Raw genomic sequence first — 22,464 nt, 5'->3', positions numbered from 1 at the left:
CATGTATTTTGACACACTGTACACAAATGGAGTATAACTCCTCATTCCTCTGGTTGTACATGGTGTGAGTCACACAGGTAGTGTAATGGTTCTAGTGGATTCTCATTTTGCTTGTTATTTTAATTTTAATACTTTTCAAATGTTAATTACTCCTTCACTAAAACACTTGATGGCAGTATACTTAGGCTTGCTGTTTCTCAGTTAATCTATCAGGTTTCTTTTCATTTTAAAAAAATGTTGGAATTCCTCCAGAATGGAATCCCCTACCCCTGAAACTCATGGTTTTTTAGGACCAGCACAGAATTCTCCAAGGCTCCAAACTAATATATCCAACTCCTTACACAACCCATCCTTATCTAGCTTGTAGGTACCACAGAATCAAAATATACAAAATCAAATTTATAATCTCTTCACCACTGCCCCCAAATAAAACTAATATTCTCCAGGGATTATTATCAGTGAAAGGCAGCAATATAAGACCCAAATCAGGAATTTACCTTTAACTTAGTCTCCTGTTTTCCATTCTTTATCTTTTCTTTATTCCCCCACATCCACTCCAATCTCCAACCCCAATAATTCCTCTCCCATCTTTTCCCATTTCTATTGCCATTTATCCTAATGCAAGCAAATATTTTTTCTTGCCTGGACAACAGGCTTCAGTGGTTCTCCTGCTATCCACTGCCAGAGTAATCTTTAAAAACTGCTAATCTGGGGCTGGGGCTCAGTGGTAGAGCACTCGCCTAGCATGTGCGAGCGAGGTGCTGGGTTCGGTCCTCAGCACCACATAAAAATAAATAAAATAAAGGTATTGTGTCCAACTAAAACTTAAAAAAATGTTAATTTGATTATGTCATTCCAAGTATAAGGTTTTCCTATATAGATGCTCCTTGATTTATGATGTGGTTATTTCCAGATAAACCTATCTTGAACTGAAAATACATCCACCAAATATCCTAGTTTAGTAACACAGTAAACTGTAGAGATTGTTTTCATGGGGTTGGGACTGTGAGATGTTGCTTCTGCTTTGCCTAGCATCACAAGAGTATGGCACTGCATATTGTTGGCCCAGGAAAAGAACACAATTCAAAATCTGAATATGATTTCTCCTGAATAATTTGCTTTTGCACCATCATTAAATTGAGTCATTGTGAATTCAGGGACTATATAAAGTATCCAATGTCCTGTATGTCTTTACTCTGCTGACTTTACCAACCTTATCTCCTATTTTTCCTTGCCAGTCACTTTGTTTGGTTTCACAGGCTTTCTTTTGCTTTTCCTAGGGTTTATCAAAGTTCAGCTTGCAGGGAATGCTTCCTCTCACTCAATCTTACCCCAGTTTATTACCTTTAGACCTCTTTCCAAATGTTACTTTTCCCCCAAAACCTCTGTGACCCTTGGAGAAAAGTTAGGTTATCAGTGAAGAATCAAATACTTCTCTCTCATGGCACTCATAACTATAATTAGTCAAGTAATTATATAATCAGCTTTCTTAAAATTAATATTGATCTCCTTTGCTAGAAAGAAAATTCAATGCAGGCAGGGACAGGCTTTAAGTACCCCAGTGCCTTCCAGCATATCTGATACACAGGGGATCAGAAAGTATTCATCAAATAAATACATACTTGTACGCATGCCTGACTACAAAGGGGACAATACTTTTACATTAAATTTAATATGGAGTTTACTTTTTTGGGTTTAATTTTCAGATTACTTCACAAAAACACACAATGAAAAATAATTTCTTCTAACTTAAATTCTCCTACATTAAACTACATTTATAACCTATCACCTGAAAGTCACTTCCAATGACGATTTTTTTGGTGTGTACTGGGGATTGAACTCAGTGGCATTTCGACCACTGAGCCACATCCCGAGACCTCTTTTGTATTTTTCATTTAGGGACAGGGTCTCACTGAGTTGCTTATCGACTCGCTTTTGCTGAGGCTGGCTTTGAACTCACAATCCTCCAAACTCAGCCTCCAAAGCGGCTGGGATTACCGGCGTGCGTCACCGCGCCCGGCACAAAGGGGCAGAATGCAATAATTAGGGTAACTATACCCGTTTCAGAAATGAAAAAAATCTTTAAATGGCTTAACCTACCTATAAAGAAAACAGTCTCTAGATTACGATTTGCACCCCGCCCCACTCTACTTTTCTTGCAATTTTTACCTTCAATATTTTCCCCAAACAAAGCTATCTCCAAAACAGTTGTAAAAATAGTTAAGCCTTTCATCTCAAACAGCTAGACTTTCCAAGTACACGCATTTGAACAGATTTTAATGTTTGAAAAGAGATGCTAACCAAAACCAGGTTACTCAACTTCAAACCTTCACATTCATTTGGAATTTCGTTTTACATTTCCCTTCCTCCCAACTTTAAAATGCCCTCTCAATCTGTAAACAGGAAGTGATATGTTTAAACTACCACGTTTTCCCCTACCAGCCTACGAGGTCAGCCTCAGTCGTTCATCTAATACTCGCCGTGGGCGACCACTCCGTTACCTCTCCCGGGTTTTGTTTTTCTTCAACACCGCCCTGCCACAGGGTCGAAAAATCTGTTTATGAGGAACCATTACAAGTGTATTTGCCACGCCGACATTACTGGGCAACGATAGGGCCAGAAATGAAGAGAGATCAGTTTCTACTCACTCCACAAAAGCCCTGGAGCAGAGGCAATGGATCTTACAGTCCTCCTCCCGCTCGTCAATGAAGAGAAACATTTCGGCCACGTGGTTCCACTTCTCGCAGCACATTTTGCCCCTTTAAGGGTCTTCCTGACGCACGACACTCGGACTAGGTTTCTGGTTCGTTACCGGAGACCAAAAGGAGGCCTCCGGTGTCCGCTGGGGGGTGAGAAGCTAGGAACCGGCCCCGGCATGGAGCAGCCTAGAGCTAGCGGAGGAGCCGCCACAGGAAGTTGCTCCGGGAGGCCACAGGAAAGGGCGGGGCGAAGGCGGTGTCACACCTAACCCGGCCCGGGCTTCCTTTTTACTGATTGCTTATGGGAAACCCGCTCTGCGAATCTGCCCGTCTCACTTCGAAGTTAAGCCACTGAGTTCCTTCTGCCGCTGGAAGGTGAAGGCGAGTTGCCCTTATCTTTCACCGTCTTAGGTGCGTCCGTCTCCCCTTGACTTCCCCGGGCTCCTCCAGCCCGGCGTCGCGTCTGTAGCGCGCGGCTGGAAGCGGCGAAGGGCGTGCGTCGGGTCTCCCCGGGCCTCTCCGGAATGCCCCGTCGGTGCGCTCGGCTTTCCGCCTTGTTGGGTGTTCGGCTCGGGCCCCTGGCTGACCGGAAGGAGAGGTCCTGTCTGGGTCACTATCAGTCCGTGTCCCCCGTCTTGCTCTCGAAAACCTCCGATTCAGCGCGTTTCGTCCAAATTTCGGTGGCTGGGCGAGGTGTCTTGAGCCTCATTAGAGATCTTCTTAGCTTGCCGGGTGACTTCCCAGATCCGGGAAGCCTGACCGAACCTCCTGGGTATGAAAGCTAGAGGAAAGTATGTGGCGACTGCAGGCCTCGTGGGTGCTGGTCAGGAGTGTTCGCGTCCCGAAGCAGGCTTGGAACCTTGGTTTATGCTCCTTTACTGCCCGTGTGACCTGGAACGTGCCTTAACCTTTCTGAACTTCATGTTGAAAATGGGGATTAGCAACAGAAACTACCTGATCGTCAGCTTGAAGGACTAAATGAAACCATGTATATCAGGCTTTTTAATACGAGTCTGTCCAGACCTTACGGGCGCCATGCACCTAGTCACTGGGGTTTGTAAGCCTGTTAAGCAGGTCTCAGCCTTCAAAGCTGCTAAATACCTTTAACAAGAAACTGGAACAGTACTCTTGACTTTGAAAAAAAAGAAAAAGTTGAGTGTAGTGTTCCTTGAGACTTCCTAGGCAGCCACCTTTCGAAAAAGAAAGTTCAAGGTTGAAAGTTGATTTTTGGGTTATGAATGCCAAGATGATATTGGTACTTCTTTAGAACTATGTAAGAACTAGTTAAAATTCAGACATTTGAAATGATTCTAAGTTCGGTTACTCTTCTGAGTGGGTGGAAATAGAAGACTAGTTTTCAAAGGAAATGTGTATTCCTGCATCCTTAACTGTTGCCACACTTTGAGGGCAGAGATATGCCGAATTTAGCCATTTAAGAAGGCCAAAGAAGTAGCATTTTTTTTTAGTATATACATGTGAAAACATGTAGCATTTACCTTTCTCTGCCTAACAGTTCACTAAACATAATGTCCTCCAATTTCCTCCACGTTGCTGCAAATAACAGAATTTCATTCTTTTTTTTTTTTTTTTATGACGAATTGTGTGTAGATATGCTACAATATTTTTGTCCACTCAATTGTTGATGGACACCTAGGTTGATTCCATATCTTAGCTATAGTGAACAGTGCTGCAATTAATCATGGAGTGCAGGTGACTCTTCTACATACTGATTTCACTTCTTTTGGATATATACTCAGTAGTGGGTCTGTTGAATCATAATTCTATTTCTAGATTTTTGAGGCGCCTCTATACTGTTTTCCATAATGGCTACGCTAACTTACATTACAGCTAACAGTGTATGAGAGTTCTCCTTTCTCTGCATCCCTGCCAGCATTCATTATTTTGGCTTAGTTGTTCTTGCTTAGAATTGCTTTAGCTGTTGTAAGTTTTTTGGTTCCATATGAGTTTTGGGATTTTTTTTTTTCTAGTTCTGTGAAGAATGTCATTGATATTTTGGTAGGGATTGCTTTGAATCTGATGATCATTTTGGGCAGAATGGACATATTAACACTGTTCTTTCCACCCATGAAGAGGGCATGTCTTTCCATGTTTTGCATCCTCTTTAATTTTTTTCATAATTGTTTTGTAATTTTTATTGTAGAGATTATTCACTTCCTTGGTTAAATTTATTCCTAGGTTTTGTTTTGTTATTGTAATTATTGTGAATGGAATTGATTTTTTTCTCAGTAGTTTCATTTTTAGTGTATTATTAAAAAAAAGCAATTGACTTTAGTGTGTTGATTTTATGTCCTGCCACCTTACTGAGTTTATCAGTTCAAACAGATTTTTGATGTATTTTAAAGAGAGGATTGGTGCCTGTCAAGAGTGTGTCCCTGGGTTTGACCCCCAGCACCAGGGAAAGGGAGAGGAGGCAGGAGAGGTTTGGGTTTGCCAGATATCTTGACTGAAATATTAGATAAACTGTAGCTTCATTCATATAACTTCTGAAGTTTAAGAGGTTGTCTAATGGACTTACGTAAAAGATAGTGAGATAAGTATGAGAGACCTTTTTAGTAGTTATGGATGGTTTTGAATATGGAATGGGGCACCCTTGTGTGTGATTTTTTAAAAAAAATTTTTAAATTTTTTTAGAAACGTTAAAATCAAAATTGGGAGTGGGTGACCATTTGTGGAAGGGATTCTTATATGTGGCACTGTTAAAAGTCTACTTGATTTTGTGTAGGTTTCCATATAATCCTTCTTGGAGCCCTACCTGTTCTGTTTGTCTTCCCTTTTCTGTGCTCATTATGTATGCTGAGTAAGGATGTGATTAAAAGGAGAAGAGGGATACTATAGTTCCCCTTTTCCCATGGTTTTACTTTCTGCAGTTTCAGGTCTTTGGTCATCCCCAGTCCACAAACATTAAGTGGAAGATGCCTGAAATAAACAAATTAAAATTTTTAATTGTATACTGTTAGGAGCAGCATAATGAAATCTTGTGCTGTCCTTCTCCATTCTTCTTGGATGTGAATCATCCCTTTGTCCAGTGTATATGCTACCTGTCCATTAGTCACTCAGTAAGTACTGCCTCAGTTCTGAGATTAAGAATCACAATATTATATCCACATGTGATGGTGCACACCTATAATTCCAACTACTCTCTGGAGGCTGAGGCAGGAGGATTACAAGTTCTAGGCTGGCCTCAGCAATTTAAGGAGGCCCTGTCTCAAAATAGAAAAATAAAGAGGGCTGGGATATAGCTTTGTGGTAGAGCATTCCTAGGTTCAATCTTCAGTACCACACACACACACACACAGGTTGTGATAGTGCAATGATTGTGTTCAAATAACCCCTAATTGTCTTTACAATGACCCCCAGAATACAATAGTGTACTGGAAATTTGGATATGCTAAAGAGAAGCTGTGACATGACTCCTTTAAATGAAAAGGTAGAAGTGCTCAATTTCATCATAGATATGTATGTATAGGAAAAAACATAGTATATAGGTTGTTTCCTTTATTTGAAATTCTTGATGCTAAGTGTTTTATATTTTGGATTTTTTGGGATTTTGGAAATTTGCATGAACATAATGAGACATCTTGCTGATGGTACCAAAGTCTGAATACAAAATTAACTTAGGTTTCATATACACATTATGCATATAGCCTTAAGGTAATTTTACACAGTATTTTAAATGCACCTGCGTTTTGACTGTGCCCTTTTACATAAGGTCAAGTATGGAATTTTCCACTTGTTGGAAGTGTCTGATTTTTTAAACTATATTTATTTTTATGTGGTGCTGAGGATCAAACCCAGTGCCTTACACGTGAGGCTGGCGTTCTACCACTGAGCCACACTATTTTACATTCCAGTCAGCAATGTATGAAATTTCTGATTTCTCGACATTTTCATCAACACTTAATATTTCCTTTCTTTTATTGTTGCTGTATTTTTTTAATTTTATTTTTTTCTGAGTTTCTAACTCACTGCCTTGTACATGGTAGGCAAGCAGCACTCTGCTATAGCCCTAGCTCCTACCATTTTTGAAAGTATTGAATTTGATGTGTTGCATTACAAATGTGCAAACACAGATGAATTACAATTATAGTGATTCAGCTCTTTAGGTGGATTGGTTAGAATATGATATACATAAAGCCCAGGTTGAGGTCTTAATGTATGTTGTGTTCATCTCCTGTTAATGTAACAGGCCTAAGTTTCTCATAAGTAAATGCTATTGGTTACAAGGAAATTAGACTAAATCCTCAGTAGCTGGAAAAGTCCTCAAAATATGTGTATTATTAATAAGCCAATTCGCAAGAAAATCTTGGCATAAAGACAACTATATGTTGTCTTGAGTGTATGTCTGTTCTTTTCTCTGTTCCTTTCTTTCATTTATTTATTTCCTGCCTCAGCCACAGTGGATTTGAGATAATTTTCATTAAAGTTATGTAATATGGAATAATGGTAAAATATCGCTAAGAATAGAATCAGAACCAGAGAAAATATGAATGGAGAGAGGAAATCTTGTGTAGGGATTATGATTTGTCAACTTATCTGGTAAAGTTAGTAAAGAGAGATAGTCAATTACTCATTCCGACTTTTTCAGAAGAAGTAAATCTTTTTATAGCTCCGTTAAAATAAATTCTTAGGTGGAGCTTTGTATAGTGGCACTAAACAATTGTCCATAGCAAACAGCGGTAGCATGACTATAATTCTTAATTGTGACATACTATCTTGGGACTATAATCATTTTCGTTAAACATTTGTAAATATCTTGTGCTATTTATTTTATGGAAATTCAACTCAAGGTATTAATGATTGTCTTTTTATATACATATCTATACATACTATAGATATGTACATAACGGAGAAGATACGTACATATGAGAAGATACGTACATATGAGAAGATACATTTTTGGTATTAACAGAGAGAGATGCTAGAGATTGAACCGAAGGCATTGCTTATGAAAGGTGCTGTTCCCTCGTGCTACATCCCCAGCCCAATCTTTTTCTTTAGTCACATATTTCTTCCATTTGCTTACTGTTTTTCAGAATATATACACTGAAGCTTGGGAAAAGATATTTATGTAATTTCTGGTAAGTTAAATGACCATTTTAGAGCTGAATTCATAGAATAATTGTACAGCTGTATTTTTAAGCATTTAATATTTAAGTAAAAAATTTAATGACTATAAGATAAAAGGCAGTATTGATAATTTTTTTTATTATATAATGTCAAAAGAATAGATAGCTTTTCTGTGAACCTGTTTCTTTATAAAAGACAGTATCCAAAAATGTATGTCATCATTTTCTAAAGAATTTGGTTATTTTTTTACCAAATTAACTATTAATGTATTCTTTTGTGAAGAACATATTTAATTTCAACATAATCTTGTATAAGACCTAAATGTTTAATATCTGTATTTGAGATATGAGTCAAATTATTAAGGTTGATCTGAAATTTCATTCATTAGTTTTTTCTTCTTTCACTTACAGCTTGCAAGTTATTTCAAAAGCTAAACCCAACACACTCATGAGTAAACAGTTGAAACCTTATCATTTTCACATGTAAACCTGCAACAAAGTTAAGCATTAATCATCTACTTATTTTTGGTATTAAGAAATGACTAAATATGCTACTTATGTAGACTCCAACATTTAACTTTGTATCTCTGAAGAGAATAACTATGAATTATTTTTCTTTGTAGTGTCAAAATTAAAGACCTGCTATGGCAATGAAGAAACAGATTGAATTTGTCATTTTCACCTAAAGAAAAATGATAGACAAAAATCAAACCTGTGCTTCAGGACAGGATTCTATACCCTATATGACCTGTCTGATTCACATACTCGAAGAATGGTTTGGTGTGGAGCAATTGGAGGACTATTTGAATTTTGCAAACCATCTCTTGTGGGTTTTTACACCACTAATTCTTTTAATACTTCCTTATTTTACTATCTTTCTTCTTTATCTTACTATTATTTTCTTACACATTTATAAGAGAAAAAATGTATTAAAAGAAGCTTATTCTCATAATTTATGGGACGGTGCAAGGAAAACAGTGGCAACTCTGTGGGATGGACATGCAGCAGTTTGGCATGGTAAGCAAGAATGTTTTGATTTCTCTGTGTTGCTGTCTCTGTGTGGCACTGAACCTATTTTATCATTCTGTTTTATTAATTGAGACGATATTAATAAAAATAATGGAAGTGATATTCCTTGTTATCTGTTTGCATTGTGCACATGTATGGTTTTCTTAAAATGACTTTCCCCAAACAGGCTAAGAGAGGTTATTTGTCATGGTACACTAGGAAGCAGAGCATGATGTAACCTCTGACATCCGGCTTTAAGTCTTGTGCTCTGTGTCTTATAGTAAATCTGTCCAGGTTTGGGGATCCAGGGTCAAAAGTCACAGTGTACAGCAAGTTTGCAAACAGGAACTATGTACCTTTGATATTTTGAGTTCTTAATGTTTCTTTATTACTATTAAAGTCCCTGCTTGTCAGTAGGAGCTCTCATACACTCTCATTGTTTTTCATAAGGCAAAATGATATTTCATCAATGTACACATGCTTGTCTACAGAGGCTACATCTGTGTGGACTGTTATTGTTCATTGAGTTTAAGACAATAATTAGGAAATTTAGTGGCATCATTTATACTACTTGCTGGGAAACATCCCCCTCCCACACATATAAACCCTTATATTTCAAGATCATATAGAGTAAGACATTTCAATTTATTTATATTCCAGGAGACATGGTTTGATTTAGTAGATTTAAGCAATAAATTTATTTTGTAGCAAAATGTATAATTTTAAGATATTTTTAGGTATTGGAGGAAATATTTAATTCTTAATCTGCTTAAATCTTTTATTATTGGTAGCTTAACATTTTATTAGGAGAAGTTATACTTCTTAAAGTATTGATTTTCTTTACCCTATTTTTTAGTAACATGAATAAAAGGCATTTATGTGCACATTTAGATTTTGTAAATTGTTGTCAAGTCAATTTTAATTATACTTTTAAAAGAATCTTTCATTTTTTAATAACAGTATACGTTGCAAAAACGTAGTGATACTGAAAAATACAAAGAAAAAGCAATCACCTAACATTTACCATGCAAATGAGTTCTATTAAAAATGTTGGTATGTCTGTCATTTTTAAAAATGTCTTTATTATTGTTATATGCATGGCAGATTAATATTTTTCATGTCACTAAGCCTTCTCATAAATATGATTTTTAATGGCTTCGTGGAATTCTGTAAATCCTATAATTATTTAGTTACCTATCATTAAATAGTAATTTGTTTGTAATTATTATTTTAAATATTCTTATATATTAATTATTATTCATTTTAATTATCACATAAATATCTTTGTATAAAATCTTTACATTGTTTTTTATTTTGAAGTTATATTTTTGTCCTGAGACTGAGTGTAATGTAAAATGTAGTGTAATGTAAAAATCTACAATTTTTCAAGATTTTGTGATTCTTATGTGTTGTGTAGCATATGGCTTTACTATGTGGAGGAACATTAGTTTGATGTTTCTTAAATGTCTCCATTTCTAGGTAGTTTACTTGGTGATAGGCAGTGAACTCCTTTTCCTACAGTCTTATAATACTCTTTAAACTAAAAACTTTGGACCCATTTTTTAAAAAGCATTATTCCTAGAATATATGAAAAACGTTTTAAAATGCTGGACTCTTAATGTTTAATGATTTCCCCCTGAAAATTAATAAAGAAGAGTCCTCAATAAATATCTATTTTTGAGAAAATTAAAATCTGTGTATTTTGGGACAACTGTCAAAGTAATGAGAATCATAACGTTTGCTTTAGGAAAATAAGGAACATTTTCTCTTTGAGATATTTACTCATTTGTTTAATCTTAGGTATATGTTATTGTGGTTTTCGATTTTGTTTTACAAGGGAGTTTATTCATTGTCTAAAAATAATGTTTATGCTTGCTTACTTCCAGTGTAACTTATTCAATTCATTGGCAATAGAAAAATTTTGGAAAATGTAGGCTTTGACTAAAGAGGTAGTCTGACCATATGACTTGTTACTTATAATACACGAATACTGGTTTTTAAAAAATCGACCATGATAACACAAACCCTAACTTTCTTTACTGCATATTTTGTTATTTTTAAAGAATTGGACACATTTTATTCACTAAAAGCGTCATATAGATTAAATCATAGGCAATAAAGGTATATATAACAGTATCAGGAGTTTCCATATATACTTCACCCAGTTTCCTTGAAAGTTAGTATCTTTATATAAGCTTCATATACTACTATTAAATTATAGTTTTTACTCCTATTTTGTTTTATTTATGGTGCTGGGGGTTGTACTGAAAGCCTTATGCATCAAAGCAGGTGGTGTCCTACTAAGCTATATTTCTATCTTTACTCAAATTTTAAACTTTCTTGTAAGTGTTCCTTTTTTAGGATCTCTTGTTGCATTTAGTTGTCATATCTTCTCCAGTCTCTGGCAGTTTCTTAGTATTTTTTTTTGTCTTTCATGACCTTGGTACCTTGTTTACTTGTTTTGGCACTGGTTAATTGCTTTAGACTTTCAGTTTGAATTTGATGTTTTTTTATAGTTAGATTGAGTTTTTGAATTTTTGACAAGAATACCACACAAATGATGCTGGGTACTTCTCAATGCATTATATTACAGGAGTTATGATGTAACTGGTTATTATAACTTCAATCACTTGTTCAAGAAGATATCTGCCAGGTTTCTATATTATAAAGTTTCTTCTTTTTTCTTTGTAATTGATAAAGATTTGAGGAAGCTACTTTAACTTTTTCAAAAAGGATATTTTTCTGAATCTCAATTCTTCTAAATGAGTTGTTACAAGGATTCAGTGAAATTTCATGTAAAATGTTAGCATAATTTGTTATATACAAAATTTCAATAAACATTAACTGTCATAATTATAAAGCACCTTTCTCTGATAATTTGGAAGGCACTAGAATATGAACCCCTTGTCTCTTGATCATTATTTGGTTCAACTTAGCATATTTAATGAGTCCCTAAGATATTAAAAATACAGTTTTAGGGTATCAGATTTTTACAGTTATTCCTGGTAAGGAAGGTATTTTGCTATCCAGTATGCATACATGTGTATATACTGTTTTATGGAAAGTATATATGCTTTCTATATATAATGTGTTATGTTTTCTGTTCTTTTTTAATAAGAAAAATGTTGATGATAACTCACCAGAGTTATTTCATACTGGAATAAGTTTATTTCATAAGTCATAATCAGCAATTGAAAATCATAGGTCTAGTTTATCATGTACATACCTGTGGTATGGAGCAAGAATACAGACTTTGGAGTTGGGCAAATGTAGGTTTATATCCTGGTCCCTCTGTGTGACCTTGGATAATTTATTTTCTTTTTCTACAGGACAAAAATAAAAGGATTATTCACAGAGGAGGTAGCCTTTGAACAAGGCTTTGAAGAATGAATAGTACCAATAAAGTAACTATTTCTTACCACTGTACTTACAGACTAAATGAAATGGCCAGTGCTATAAGAAAATAGAAATGATCAAAATCGCTTCAAAAAGAAGAGAGAAACAAAATAGACCAAGAATCATAAAAGAAATTAAAACAGTATCCAAAGTTATCTGTCTCCTTCCTCCACAAAGGGCCCAGAGTACACAAGTTCTACTAGTTTCAAGAAATTAATCATGTCAATCTTAAAAGCAAACTGTAGTTCCAATAATAGGGAACTTTACAAGGATGCTGTTACCACTAGTATTTAATATTGTTGAGGCGGAGGCTAGAAGTAGGAAGTGTAAACAATTAGAAAATAAGAGACACTTGAAAGAAGCAGACTTAGTATTAATAAGATAGTTAACCAAGGGATTTAGTGGCCCATAAAATTAAGTGGCCCACATGCTGTCAGTAGTCATTTTAAAAATGGTTACCTTAATGGGGCTGGAGATGTGGCTCAAGCAGTAGCGCGCTCACCTGTCATGCCCGGGGCACTGGGTTCGATTCTCAGCACCACATAAAAATAAAAATAAAGATGTTGTGTCTACCGAAAAACTAAAAAAATAAATATTAAAAAATTCTCTCTCTCTTTAAAAAAATGGTTATCTTAAACCATTAATTTTTGCTAGACAGGAAATATTCTATTTAAGGGCTAATTCTAACAAAACATTTGAGAACTGTGTGGAGAAACTATGTATGTGGAACTCAAAAAGAACTGAATGGATAAAGTCTCTACAGTACATATTCCAAATTCATCTATTAATTTCTTGCAATTCCAAATGATTTTTTCATCCAACTTATAAAATTTGTATGGAAGAATAAATAGGAATAACCAAGACCAGTTTGAGAAAACAAAGGTATTTTCCTCCTCATGGAAAAAAAAAATTAACATTATTTATCCTGTTTAAAATTGTGGTATTGGTACAGGGAAAGAATCATCATTTATAAATCAAACAGATTAAAGAGTTCAGAAATGTGAATTTGGTAAGTGATAAAAGTGGTATTTCAGACCAATACGAAGAGTTACAGGAAAGTATTTGATAATTTTCAAGTAGGGAAGATCTAAGACAGAAAAGTAAAAGCTCTTTTAAAAAGAAGAGCAAGGATAGTGGAAGGAGATGGTCATCATTATACAAAATTCATGTATGAAGATGTGAATTTGGGGTCAACATACCTTATATACAAACAGAGATTTGATAAATTGTGGTATAAAGGTGTATTAAGAATTGCAATGCAAAAAAATTATGAATGTAATGCACTCCTCTATTGTGATGTGTGTAAGAAACAATAAAAAAAAGACATAGTAAGCTAAATGCAGTACAGATCAGCACAACTTATTTTCAATAAGCCTTAGAAGATAAATTAGGAAAAAAAATCAACTTAAAAATAGCCTAAGTGGGGCTGGGGTTGTGACTCAGTGGTAGAGTGCTGGCCTAGCACATGCGAGGTGCTGGGTTCGATCCTCAGCACCACATAAAAATAAATATAAATAAAATGAAGGTATTGTGTTCAACTACAACTAAAAATATTTTTAAAAAAGTGTTTGAAATTTTCTTTAAAAAATAGCCACAATTGTACTCAGTAGATACCATTTGTTAAACAGACCAGCAAATAAAATGCAGAGTGTATTCAGAACTAGAAGATGAATTATTTGTGGATGAGAAGTATACTGAATGACCAATCTGAAGAGGTAGACAAAGCTAGGGTTTTGTTTGTTTGTTTTTTAGTACCAGGGATTGAACTCGGGCATTCAACCACTAAGCCACATTCCCAGCCCTATTTTTTGTATTTTATTTAGAGACAGGGTCTCACTGAATTGTTTAGCAACTCACCATTGCTGAGGCTGGCTTTGAACTCTTGATCTTCCTGAGCTGCTGGGATTACAGGTGTGCGCTACCACACCCTAGGAAGCTAGGGGTTTTGAAGGATGTTGAATCTGTGCTCAGGAATTTGGACTATTTTGTAGGAAGTTTAGTTCTAATTGCTTTTCTGAGGAAGATCCAGAAGGGCAACCTCACCATTAAATTATCATAATGTGTAGGTGTATAGGCTTAAAAATTAATTTCTGATGGCAAATTTAAAAGGGATTTATCTCTTAGGAGAAGGTTATCATTATCTGAATTCATGATACTGGTGTCTAAAGCCAGAAGGCAGTTAACTCGCTTACATAATAAATCTTTGCCATTAGAAGACACCTGAGTTTCATACTACTGACCTTCATATCCTCTCCAGTAAGCTAATCCACATGAGAAAACCAGAAAATCAGGTTGATGCCTGGTAAGCATGGTATCAGAGCAGAGAAGAAATAAATTTGTATTTAATGATATCAAATAAAAGAGCTACATAGAGAATATGGCTATTCTTATTCATGGGACCCAGATGACTCAAAATCTGCAGATTGATTGTCCCTTCTTGGAAGTGACAATAATTATCTTTGGGACTGCCTTCTCTGAGATTCCATTGCTCATCAAATCCCCCTAAGTTTGGTGTACTGCAGGTGGGAGCTGATGGAACTACATTTTGAAACTGATATTGAGAAAGAAGGCGATAGATTTGAGTCTTTGGAGATAAAATGCCCAGAACCTGATGACTAGGTAGAGTCTGAGCTGTACAGTTAGGGAAACAGGGGGCATGAGATGCTCCAATTAAAGCAACCACAGGAACAGAAGCACAAAAGTGGGAAAGTATATTCAGGGAGCTACAGTTAGTTCATTTGATACATGAATCATCTAATGTCACTCAATAAGCTGCTGGGATCTAAAAGGCCTTGAGAAGTTTGCACTGCAGTAGTAATCCACTGATAATTTCTGGGAAGAGAATGATATGATCATATCTGTGCTTTAAAGTGACTTAATTAAATAATGTTGGGACTTAATGCTTAGTGGCACTGTGGCAAACTATTGTTTTTCATTAATTGATTATTTGAATTTGCTTTCAACTAGGTGATTTGGCAAATAGTTATGCAAATAGATCATTTATTTCATATTTTTTAATGTTCTGTAAGCCAAAGAGAACCTCAGGAATATTCTGTATAGAATATCCTTCAATAGAGTATTTTATTTCTCAGAAAATTTTTCCAGTTGTATAGTTGATCCTTTTGGTAAGTTCATACAACCTCAGTAATTGAATTACTTGAATTAGAATTAAGAAATTAGAAAGAAAATAAGTGAACAATACTTGGAAAAAATGTTAAGTGAATGAATAAAAACAATCATATTCCCTTCTGTGGAAAAATCATATAAGATCAAAAATATTATAGAATATATAAGGTTCAAAAAATATTCCAACTTAACATAATATTAGAATTTAAAACCCAGTATAAATTTTTAATCAGCTTAAAATTGGAACCACAGCTCTGAACTATCAAACATACTTTCTTAAAAGACTTGCTTCTTTAGCTTTATGGTACTCAAAAAGTTGAGTTTGTAGACACCTGGCTTTTTCTTATTAGGGAGCTAGTGATGCTCTCTGTGATTACGGAGTTACTAATTCTCATTTTCTCCTTTTCTGTATTTTTAACCCATCTCCTATCAGTGAGAACCCTGGCTCCCCTTATACTTAATCTGTTTATTCATTTGATCAATCCCCCTCTGTGTAACCTATCTCCTGTCATTGCCACCATTCTTAACACTCTTGGATATCCTCTTACTCTGCTTCAGTCAGACATCCCAGGCCAAGTCACCAACCACACTTCACAGTACCCTTCTTTATCTGCTCAGGCCATGTTGCCCTACACCAGGCCACCCCTCCTACACAGACACTTCCTCAGCCCACTCATCAATGACCCCCTCATACCTTGTCACCTGGCTCTGACTTACGTGCTTGCCGCACCTTGGTTCCCCTTCTTTTTCTACTCAACCTTATCACCTTGTGCCAGGCTCTTTCAGCATTGGTGTTGTCATGACTCTGCTCTGCTCCTGTCCGCTCTGTGGATGCCTCCCTCACTCTGCATTACTCCAGCCCTTGTTCTGGGCCACCTCTCCATGCCAGTGCACACTCATCCTGCCCCACTTTATGGCTCTAGAACTGGAAGCAATAAAGGGAAAGGGAAAGAGGGAATAAAAAGGGAAATGGCAAGAGAACCATTAAGAATACTAAGCTTTTGAATTATTGACTATCCTTTAGTACAGATAAACTAATAAATATATTTTAAGTATTTGCATTTTGTCTTTTGAACAGGTTATGAAGTTCATGGGATGGAAAAAATACCAAAAGAAGGACCAGCACTTATAATTTTTTATCATGGAGCTATTCCCATAGATTTTTACTACTTCATGGCTAAAATTTTTATTCACAAAGGCAGAACTTGCCGAGTAGTGGCTGATCACTTTGTCTTTAAAATTCCAGGTAAATTTGTCACTGTAGAAAATTATAGAAAGATATTTAGTCATCATGATTAAATTATATGGCCGTCTATCTTTGAGGTCTTTAGTATCATTTACATGGCAGTCTATCTTTGAAGTCTTTAGTATCATTTGGAAAAGACTTTTGCCTTCTGGCCTCAAACGCCTGTTTTTAGGTGATCTTCTTGCCTTAGCCTCCCAAGTTGCTGGAACTATAGGTATGTGCCACTGTGTAAGGCTTAAATCTTGAAATTTATTTTAATTTTTGTTGCTCGGGAATCAAATCCAGGGCATTGTGTGTGCTAGGCAAGTGCCTTGCCACTGAGCTGTAGCAAGGCCAAATATTGAATTTTATATTCTGATTTTTGCAAAAGCAGTGTAAATTTTGATGTAGAAGGTAGTTATTTTTCGTATGATGATTTTTTTTTCATGAGATGTTGATTTTTTTGTTTAATTTTACTGTTAGGGGTTAATAGCTTTCAATTTGATAGCAGATCAAAATTATAAAAAAAATTAGCCAAGATATATGGTGTCTTCATCATTTTGCTACCCTAGAGAATATATGTGTTTTGTCTCCTATTACACAATTTGCCTAGATTTAAACTCTAAGATTGAAGACTATATTCTTTTTAATGTGTTCATAAAGTCTTAGTGCCTTTTTAAAGAGATTAATTAGCCAAATGGTTTCAAACACTAGAGTTTTAAAAAGATTCTTGAATGAATTAATTTTGATGAATCTTTTTTTCTGTTACTAAATCATTGGAAACAAGTCAGGAATGTTGATTGCTTGTTCTGAACTAATAAAAATAAAGCTGATCTATCAACCAGACAGACACAAACTTGGTAGTGAATTAAGTAATGATCTACTTCAGTACTTTTCATAACATGTTAGTGCTTTGGGTATCATTGTATCACTAAACACTCATTTTTACTTTGTATATAAGTTAAGCTGAAGATTTTCCATTTAAAAGTAATATTGCCACCTAATAATTTTAGAAATTGGAAAACAAAGAACATTATTATAATCTTACCATTCCAATATAGCCAGTTATTTGATTTACTTCATTTTTAATTTACCTATTTTTGTGTTTTACAAACAATTTTGTGGGTTTTCTGGAGAAGTTTTCATGTAAACATCAACATTTTGCTGATTTATAAGGAGCAGTTGATGTTATGACTAATATGTGTACTTTACTATTTTTCATTTATCAAACATTAGGTTACTTCCATTTTTTCCCCTTTTTGTAAAGTGAATATTTTTAGCATTGGCTTTTCAAATAATTTTCTTCTTTTTTGATCCTGTAACATCTTGACATTGATTTACTTTATGTCCGTCATTGCTTTCTGAAGGTATAAAACCATTATAATTCTTAGTACAAGAGAGATTTTCTGTCTTGTAATTTTTGAAACCTCCCTTATTCCTTGTTTTATTATGGAGAATGCATCTAGTTAAATCAGTGAGCTTTTAATGTAATATTGGGTGGAAATTATTTAAATCTTAATGATTTATAATCTTGTTTCAGTCCTTTAAATGAGAAATTTGGTTATTCTGCACAATTTATAGGGACCATTCCTATTTCTGTGTCAAAAAGTGATGCATGTATATTAACAGTGTTCTAAAGTTCCAACATAAGATTTTATTAAAATATTTAATTGCTGGCAGGATTATGTCCTTTATCCATAAATAATTGTAATTCAAAAAGCTGTGCAATATTAAAACTCATAATTAGTTGTTCTTGAATCAAACACCTTCACTTTATTAAAAAAACTATTAATAATGTTCACTATTATTAATTATTTAAAAATTTATTTGTAAGATTAGCCTCACCTGACTTTTAATTTCAATAGATTTGATTATAATCTTGCCTGTTTGGGTAGAGCTAAGCATAGTCAGATTCATATTGTCTCAAGTGATTTTTAAAAGAATTAACATTAACCCCTAAAGGGTTAATGAGAGATTAGATTTGTAATTGCTAGTGGGATATTATTTCTGATTGCCCTAATAAATATTTTAGAGTGTTTTGGGCATGATATGCAATGGAAGGAGTTTGGGGACAGACATACTCAAATGGGAATCTCTCTCCTGGCACTTGTTAGCTGTGTGCTAGGGAATATCTGAGCTCAGATTTCCTCATCTGTAAAACAGAAGAATCCCTGTTTACCAAGATTGCTGTGAGTTTTAAGAGTTTGAATATGTAAAGTAGCCAGAATAGTAGGTGATCAGTAGAAAGTAATCAGTAGTTATGTTATTAGTAAGATATATCAATAATATAAATCTTATGTTAACCTTAACAGTTATTAATTTTAGAAAATAAAAAAAGTTACTGATATAAATATAGATAGTCTCATATGTGTGAAGATATTTGCTCTTGGAAGAATTGAACAAGAATGTATTTAAGATCTCATCTTTCTTACAGGGTTTAGTTTATTACTTGATGTATTTTGTGCTCTACATGGACCAAGAGAAAAATGTGTTGAAATTCTGAGGAGTGGTCACTTGTTAGCTATTTCACCAGGTGGAGTTCGAGAAGCCCTATTTAGTGATGAAACTTACAACATCGTATGGGGTAATCGAAAAGGCTTTGCTCAGGTTGCAATTGATGCAAAAGTGGTGAGTTGTGTAAAATTAATTATTCAACTAAAGCTTAGTTAAATTTAAAATAAATGCTTAGTGAGCCAAAGTATATAAGAATATACCCCCTTTTTATTACATAGCTTAAAAATTATTATATGTAACATTTTAAAATGTGTCAGTAGAGAAATATTCTTTGTGCATAGAAAGCCATCTTACATAAAAAATGACTCTTGAAATTTTGCAAATATCCAGCAAGGTTTTATTTTACATTTAAAATCCATCTTCTTTTCATCATATTTGTAATTTTGTACAAATAATTTCATCATTCCTTTAATTATGCTTTTTTTTCCCACTAGTGTAATTAGTTCAATTCTGTGTATGTTTTAAACCTTTGGTACTTTTGATGTGACTGAATTGGTATATTTCAGGAGTGGTTGTTAGTTTGGTAATCTTATCTTTGACCATTTCTTACAAGCAGACTGAAATAATCTGTGACTTTATCATTTTTCATCAGCTCTCTTATAAAGATAATAAACAGATATTGGTCTAATTTGGATACTAATTAAAGATTTCCTATGAGAATTTGTCAGTAAAATTAAGGATTCCTCTGAGATTCAATAAATTAATCTACTTAACAGACTGAATAATGTGAATGCCATTTTGTGCTTTTCTTTTGCCTTTGGAAAGTACTTCTTAGCACTTTGAACTCCATATTGTTATTATATTCTTAGAAAACACTTATGTATTACTTATGAAATGTTTCTCCTTTGCTTCTGTTAATTTTTATTTTAGATTGTCAGCAAAATAAGTCAACAGTACTTTAGATAGGGTATTAATTGTTTTTCCGGGCCTATTAGAGACTGCTGCTAATAACTTTCACATTTCAGATTTTTTTGTGTTCCCATTGGTGTGGCATAAAATGACCAGTATACACCCTTAGCTTGATTGCCCATCTTGCAAATATGGACTGTTGATTAAAAAAGAGATTATAAAGGATTCATTTTTTTTGTAACCAAAGAATAATATTTGAAGAAGAATAAATGCTTTTATGTCTTAATTGCAAAGTTCCCAGTGAAATAAAATGCTTTGAGCTCTTTTCTGTATATGTAATTCCTAGAAATTACTGCTATAATGCTTTATGAGTGTGATCTTAGTTTGGGGTGAATGTACTTGCCAAAGTATTTAAATAACACAAAAATTTAAATACTACTTCCTTACAGTAGATTATAAGCTCATTGAGGACTAGGATTTTATATTCAAATACTTAGTATAGAGACTAGCTTTGAGTAGGCTTTTAAGTATTTGAATTTAGAATAGGATTTGACTTTTTTAAAGAAGACAGTATTAAACACTACTAGTAGAAAATAGCCTTTTGAATTTAACTTTATGTTAAATAATGTCAATAATATAGAAAATTAATTTTTAGCACATAACACTATTTTCCAGAATGTTTAAAGTTCTGATGCAGGAAATAAAAACCTAGCCTGTATAAGTAACCTGGAATACAAAAGATTACATAAGTTGTACAAAAATTAAGGAAAATCAATGCAATGCATATTAAAGCAATAATAAAAACTAAAAAGCTAATTAAACTAAAACTTAATGATGATTCACTTTTTAAGTTTATATTTTGAAAATATATGTCTTCATATGTTTAAAGATGATACAAATCAAGTTGAAATCATAAATTCATCATGGAATTCTAATTCTTCTTTCTTAAGTTTATAGTTTTAAGCAACATATTGCTTTGAAGAAGGCCTGAAAGAAATGTTACAAAGAAAATAATTCTTTTTCCAATCCATAAGTTTCTAGATAGTTAATTAAGATAATCCAGTTGATTAAGATTTTGTATAAAGATTTCAGAAATTTTATGAAAGAACTTTCTATTAGTTTAAAAACAAACAAATCTTTAATGTTTTGGATTTACAAAATAACATTGTTAGCTTAATAAATATTGTGCCATCCCAACATTTTGTAGCACTTGTAAAGGCTTTTTCCTGGTACTCCTGTATGGAAGGAGGTGACGTATATAATTATTCCAATGTTACAGATGAGGAGACTCAGGCACAGACAGATGGAGGGATGGAAGGGATCTGGTCACAACAAGGCAGCAGCAGAGCAGAACACACAGTTCAGGACTCAAGGCAACGGTGCTGTTGCCATCTCTGACTACATTGCACAGTGAGTCTTCGGACATCTGAGATTGAAGGGGTCTTCCAGATCTGTGAGGGAAATCTTTCAGTAATGTATGTATGACACAAGTATCCCATCTGGAAAATCCCTTAATAGGCCTCAAAAAATTATCATAAACTGTGAGTAAAGACTGTTGTTGCAGGCTTAACTACATTTAAAATTAAATACATTATGACATACTGGCTGAGGGTGTAGCTCAGTGGTAGAACACTAGCATGTGTGAGGCCCTGGGTTTGATCCCAAGCAGTGTAAAAAATAAAAAATAAAATGTTAATTGTGACATTCTTTACAAGTCAAGAGGAAAAAATCTAGATTGTATGCAGTTCATAAAATATTAGTAGAAAATATGTAAAGTTCATTTGAAAGCAACAGACTTTTAATATGTAATATAAGTCACTTATTTTGTAAATTCTTGAGGATTATGATATTGGTAAGAATTTTTAAGTAACTTCTTAGATAAGTGGAAGAATTAGTGTGTTTAATTGGAAAATAAGTAACAGATGTAAAACAAGATAACATTTTGTTAAAATTACCCTTTGAGATAGGATAATTATTTTTCCCCCATTTTATACATGAGGAAAATGAAGCTTAGATATGGTAAGTAACTTTTGTAATGGTTTTCACATTTTTGTGGCAGAAGTAAGACCCTGGACTATTCCCAAGTATAGTTTTAAAAATGCACATTCTGTCTTGTACCCATGTGTTCATACACATACATACAGAGACACGTAAATATGTAAACAATTCTAGGTTACTTAGAATAACTGAATAATACCAGATATTTAAATATCTCAAACTCTACTTTGTTTACAAAGTATATTCAAGGGGAGAATTGAATGTGCTACAAGCTCATGTTGCAAAACGTTGTTGCTTATGGCTTTAAGGATATTAACTTCAATGTAAATTTAAAACCTTAGTCACAGACAATAGTATGAAGTACTGAAGTTACTAGGCCAGGCTTTCTTTTATTTAGTAGGTTCTAGAAATGTACAGTCTCCAGAGAGTTAAGTATTTAAGGAGTAATGTTTATCCTGAATAGTCCTTATAAAGTGCATACAGACTTCTGGGATCATGCCAGTTGGTAGATGTAAGTCCAACAGTACTTGTTAAGGGACGCAAAGTGTGTATATCTGACCTG

General features: G+C 34.2%; 2 protein-coding genes across 13 annotated transcripts in view; one reads left to right on the top strand and one right to left on the bottom strand.

Annotated features, from left to right (window-relative positions):
* Nucleotides 1–2,936, bottom strand: part of Tgs1 (trimethylguanosine synthase 1) — a 44,160-nt gene extending 41,224 nt beyond the window's left edge. The window contains exon 1 of the mRNA XM_046428494.2: nucleotides 2,649–2,936. Coding sequence (XP_046284450.1) covers nucleotides 2,649–2,752 — 104 coding nt within the window. The 5' untranslated portion in view covers nucleotides 2,753–2,936. The remainder of the gene's footprint in view (nucleotides 1–2,648) is intronic.
* A 39-nt stretch (nucleotides 2,937–2,975) lies between these two features.
* Tmem68 (transmembrane protein 68) overlaps nucleotides 2,976–22,464 on the top strand; it is a 30,164-nt gene continuing 10,675 nt past the window's right edge. For 2 of the 12 annotated variants that reach the window (XR_006848241.2, XM_046428496.2), the window contains exons 1-5: nucleotides 2,976–3,110; nucleotides 7,754–7,798; nucleotides 8,410–8,803; nucleotides 16,395–16,562; nucleotides 18,976–19,169. Coding sequence is in view for 10 of the 12 variants with exons in the window: in XM_046428496.2 (XP_046284452.1) it covers nucleotides 8,479–8,803; nucleotides 16,395–16,562; nucleotides 18,976–19,169 (687 nt within the window). In the remaining 2 variants the exon portion in view is untranslated. Of the gene's footprint in view, nucleotides 3,111–3,269; nucleotides 3,491–7,753; nucleotides 7,799–8,197; nucleotides 8,315–8,409; nucleotides 8,804–16,394; nucleotides 16,563–18,975; nucleotides 19,170–21,183; nucleotides 21,315–22,464 lie in introns of those variants that run through there. The other 10 variants (XR_006848240.2, XM_046428498.2, XM_046428500.1 and 7 more) reach the window with 10 other exon arrangements.

The sequence above is a fragment of the Marmota monax genome, unplaced genomic scaffold, assembly GCF_021218885.2.
Source record: "Marmota monax isolate L192 unplaced genomic scaffold, Marmota_monax_Labrador192_F-V1.1 WCK01_AAM20220418_F8-fsc00044, whole genome shotgun sequence".
Lineage (NCBI taxonomy): Eukaryota > Metazoa > Chordata > Mammalia > Rodentia > Sciuridae > Marmota > Marmota monax.
Note: the sequence above shows the minus strand (reverse complement) of the source record. Positions and strands in the feature narration are given on the sequence as shown.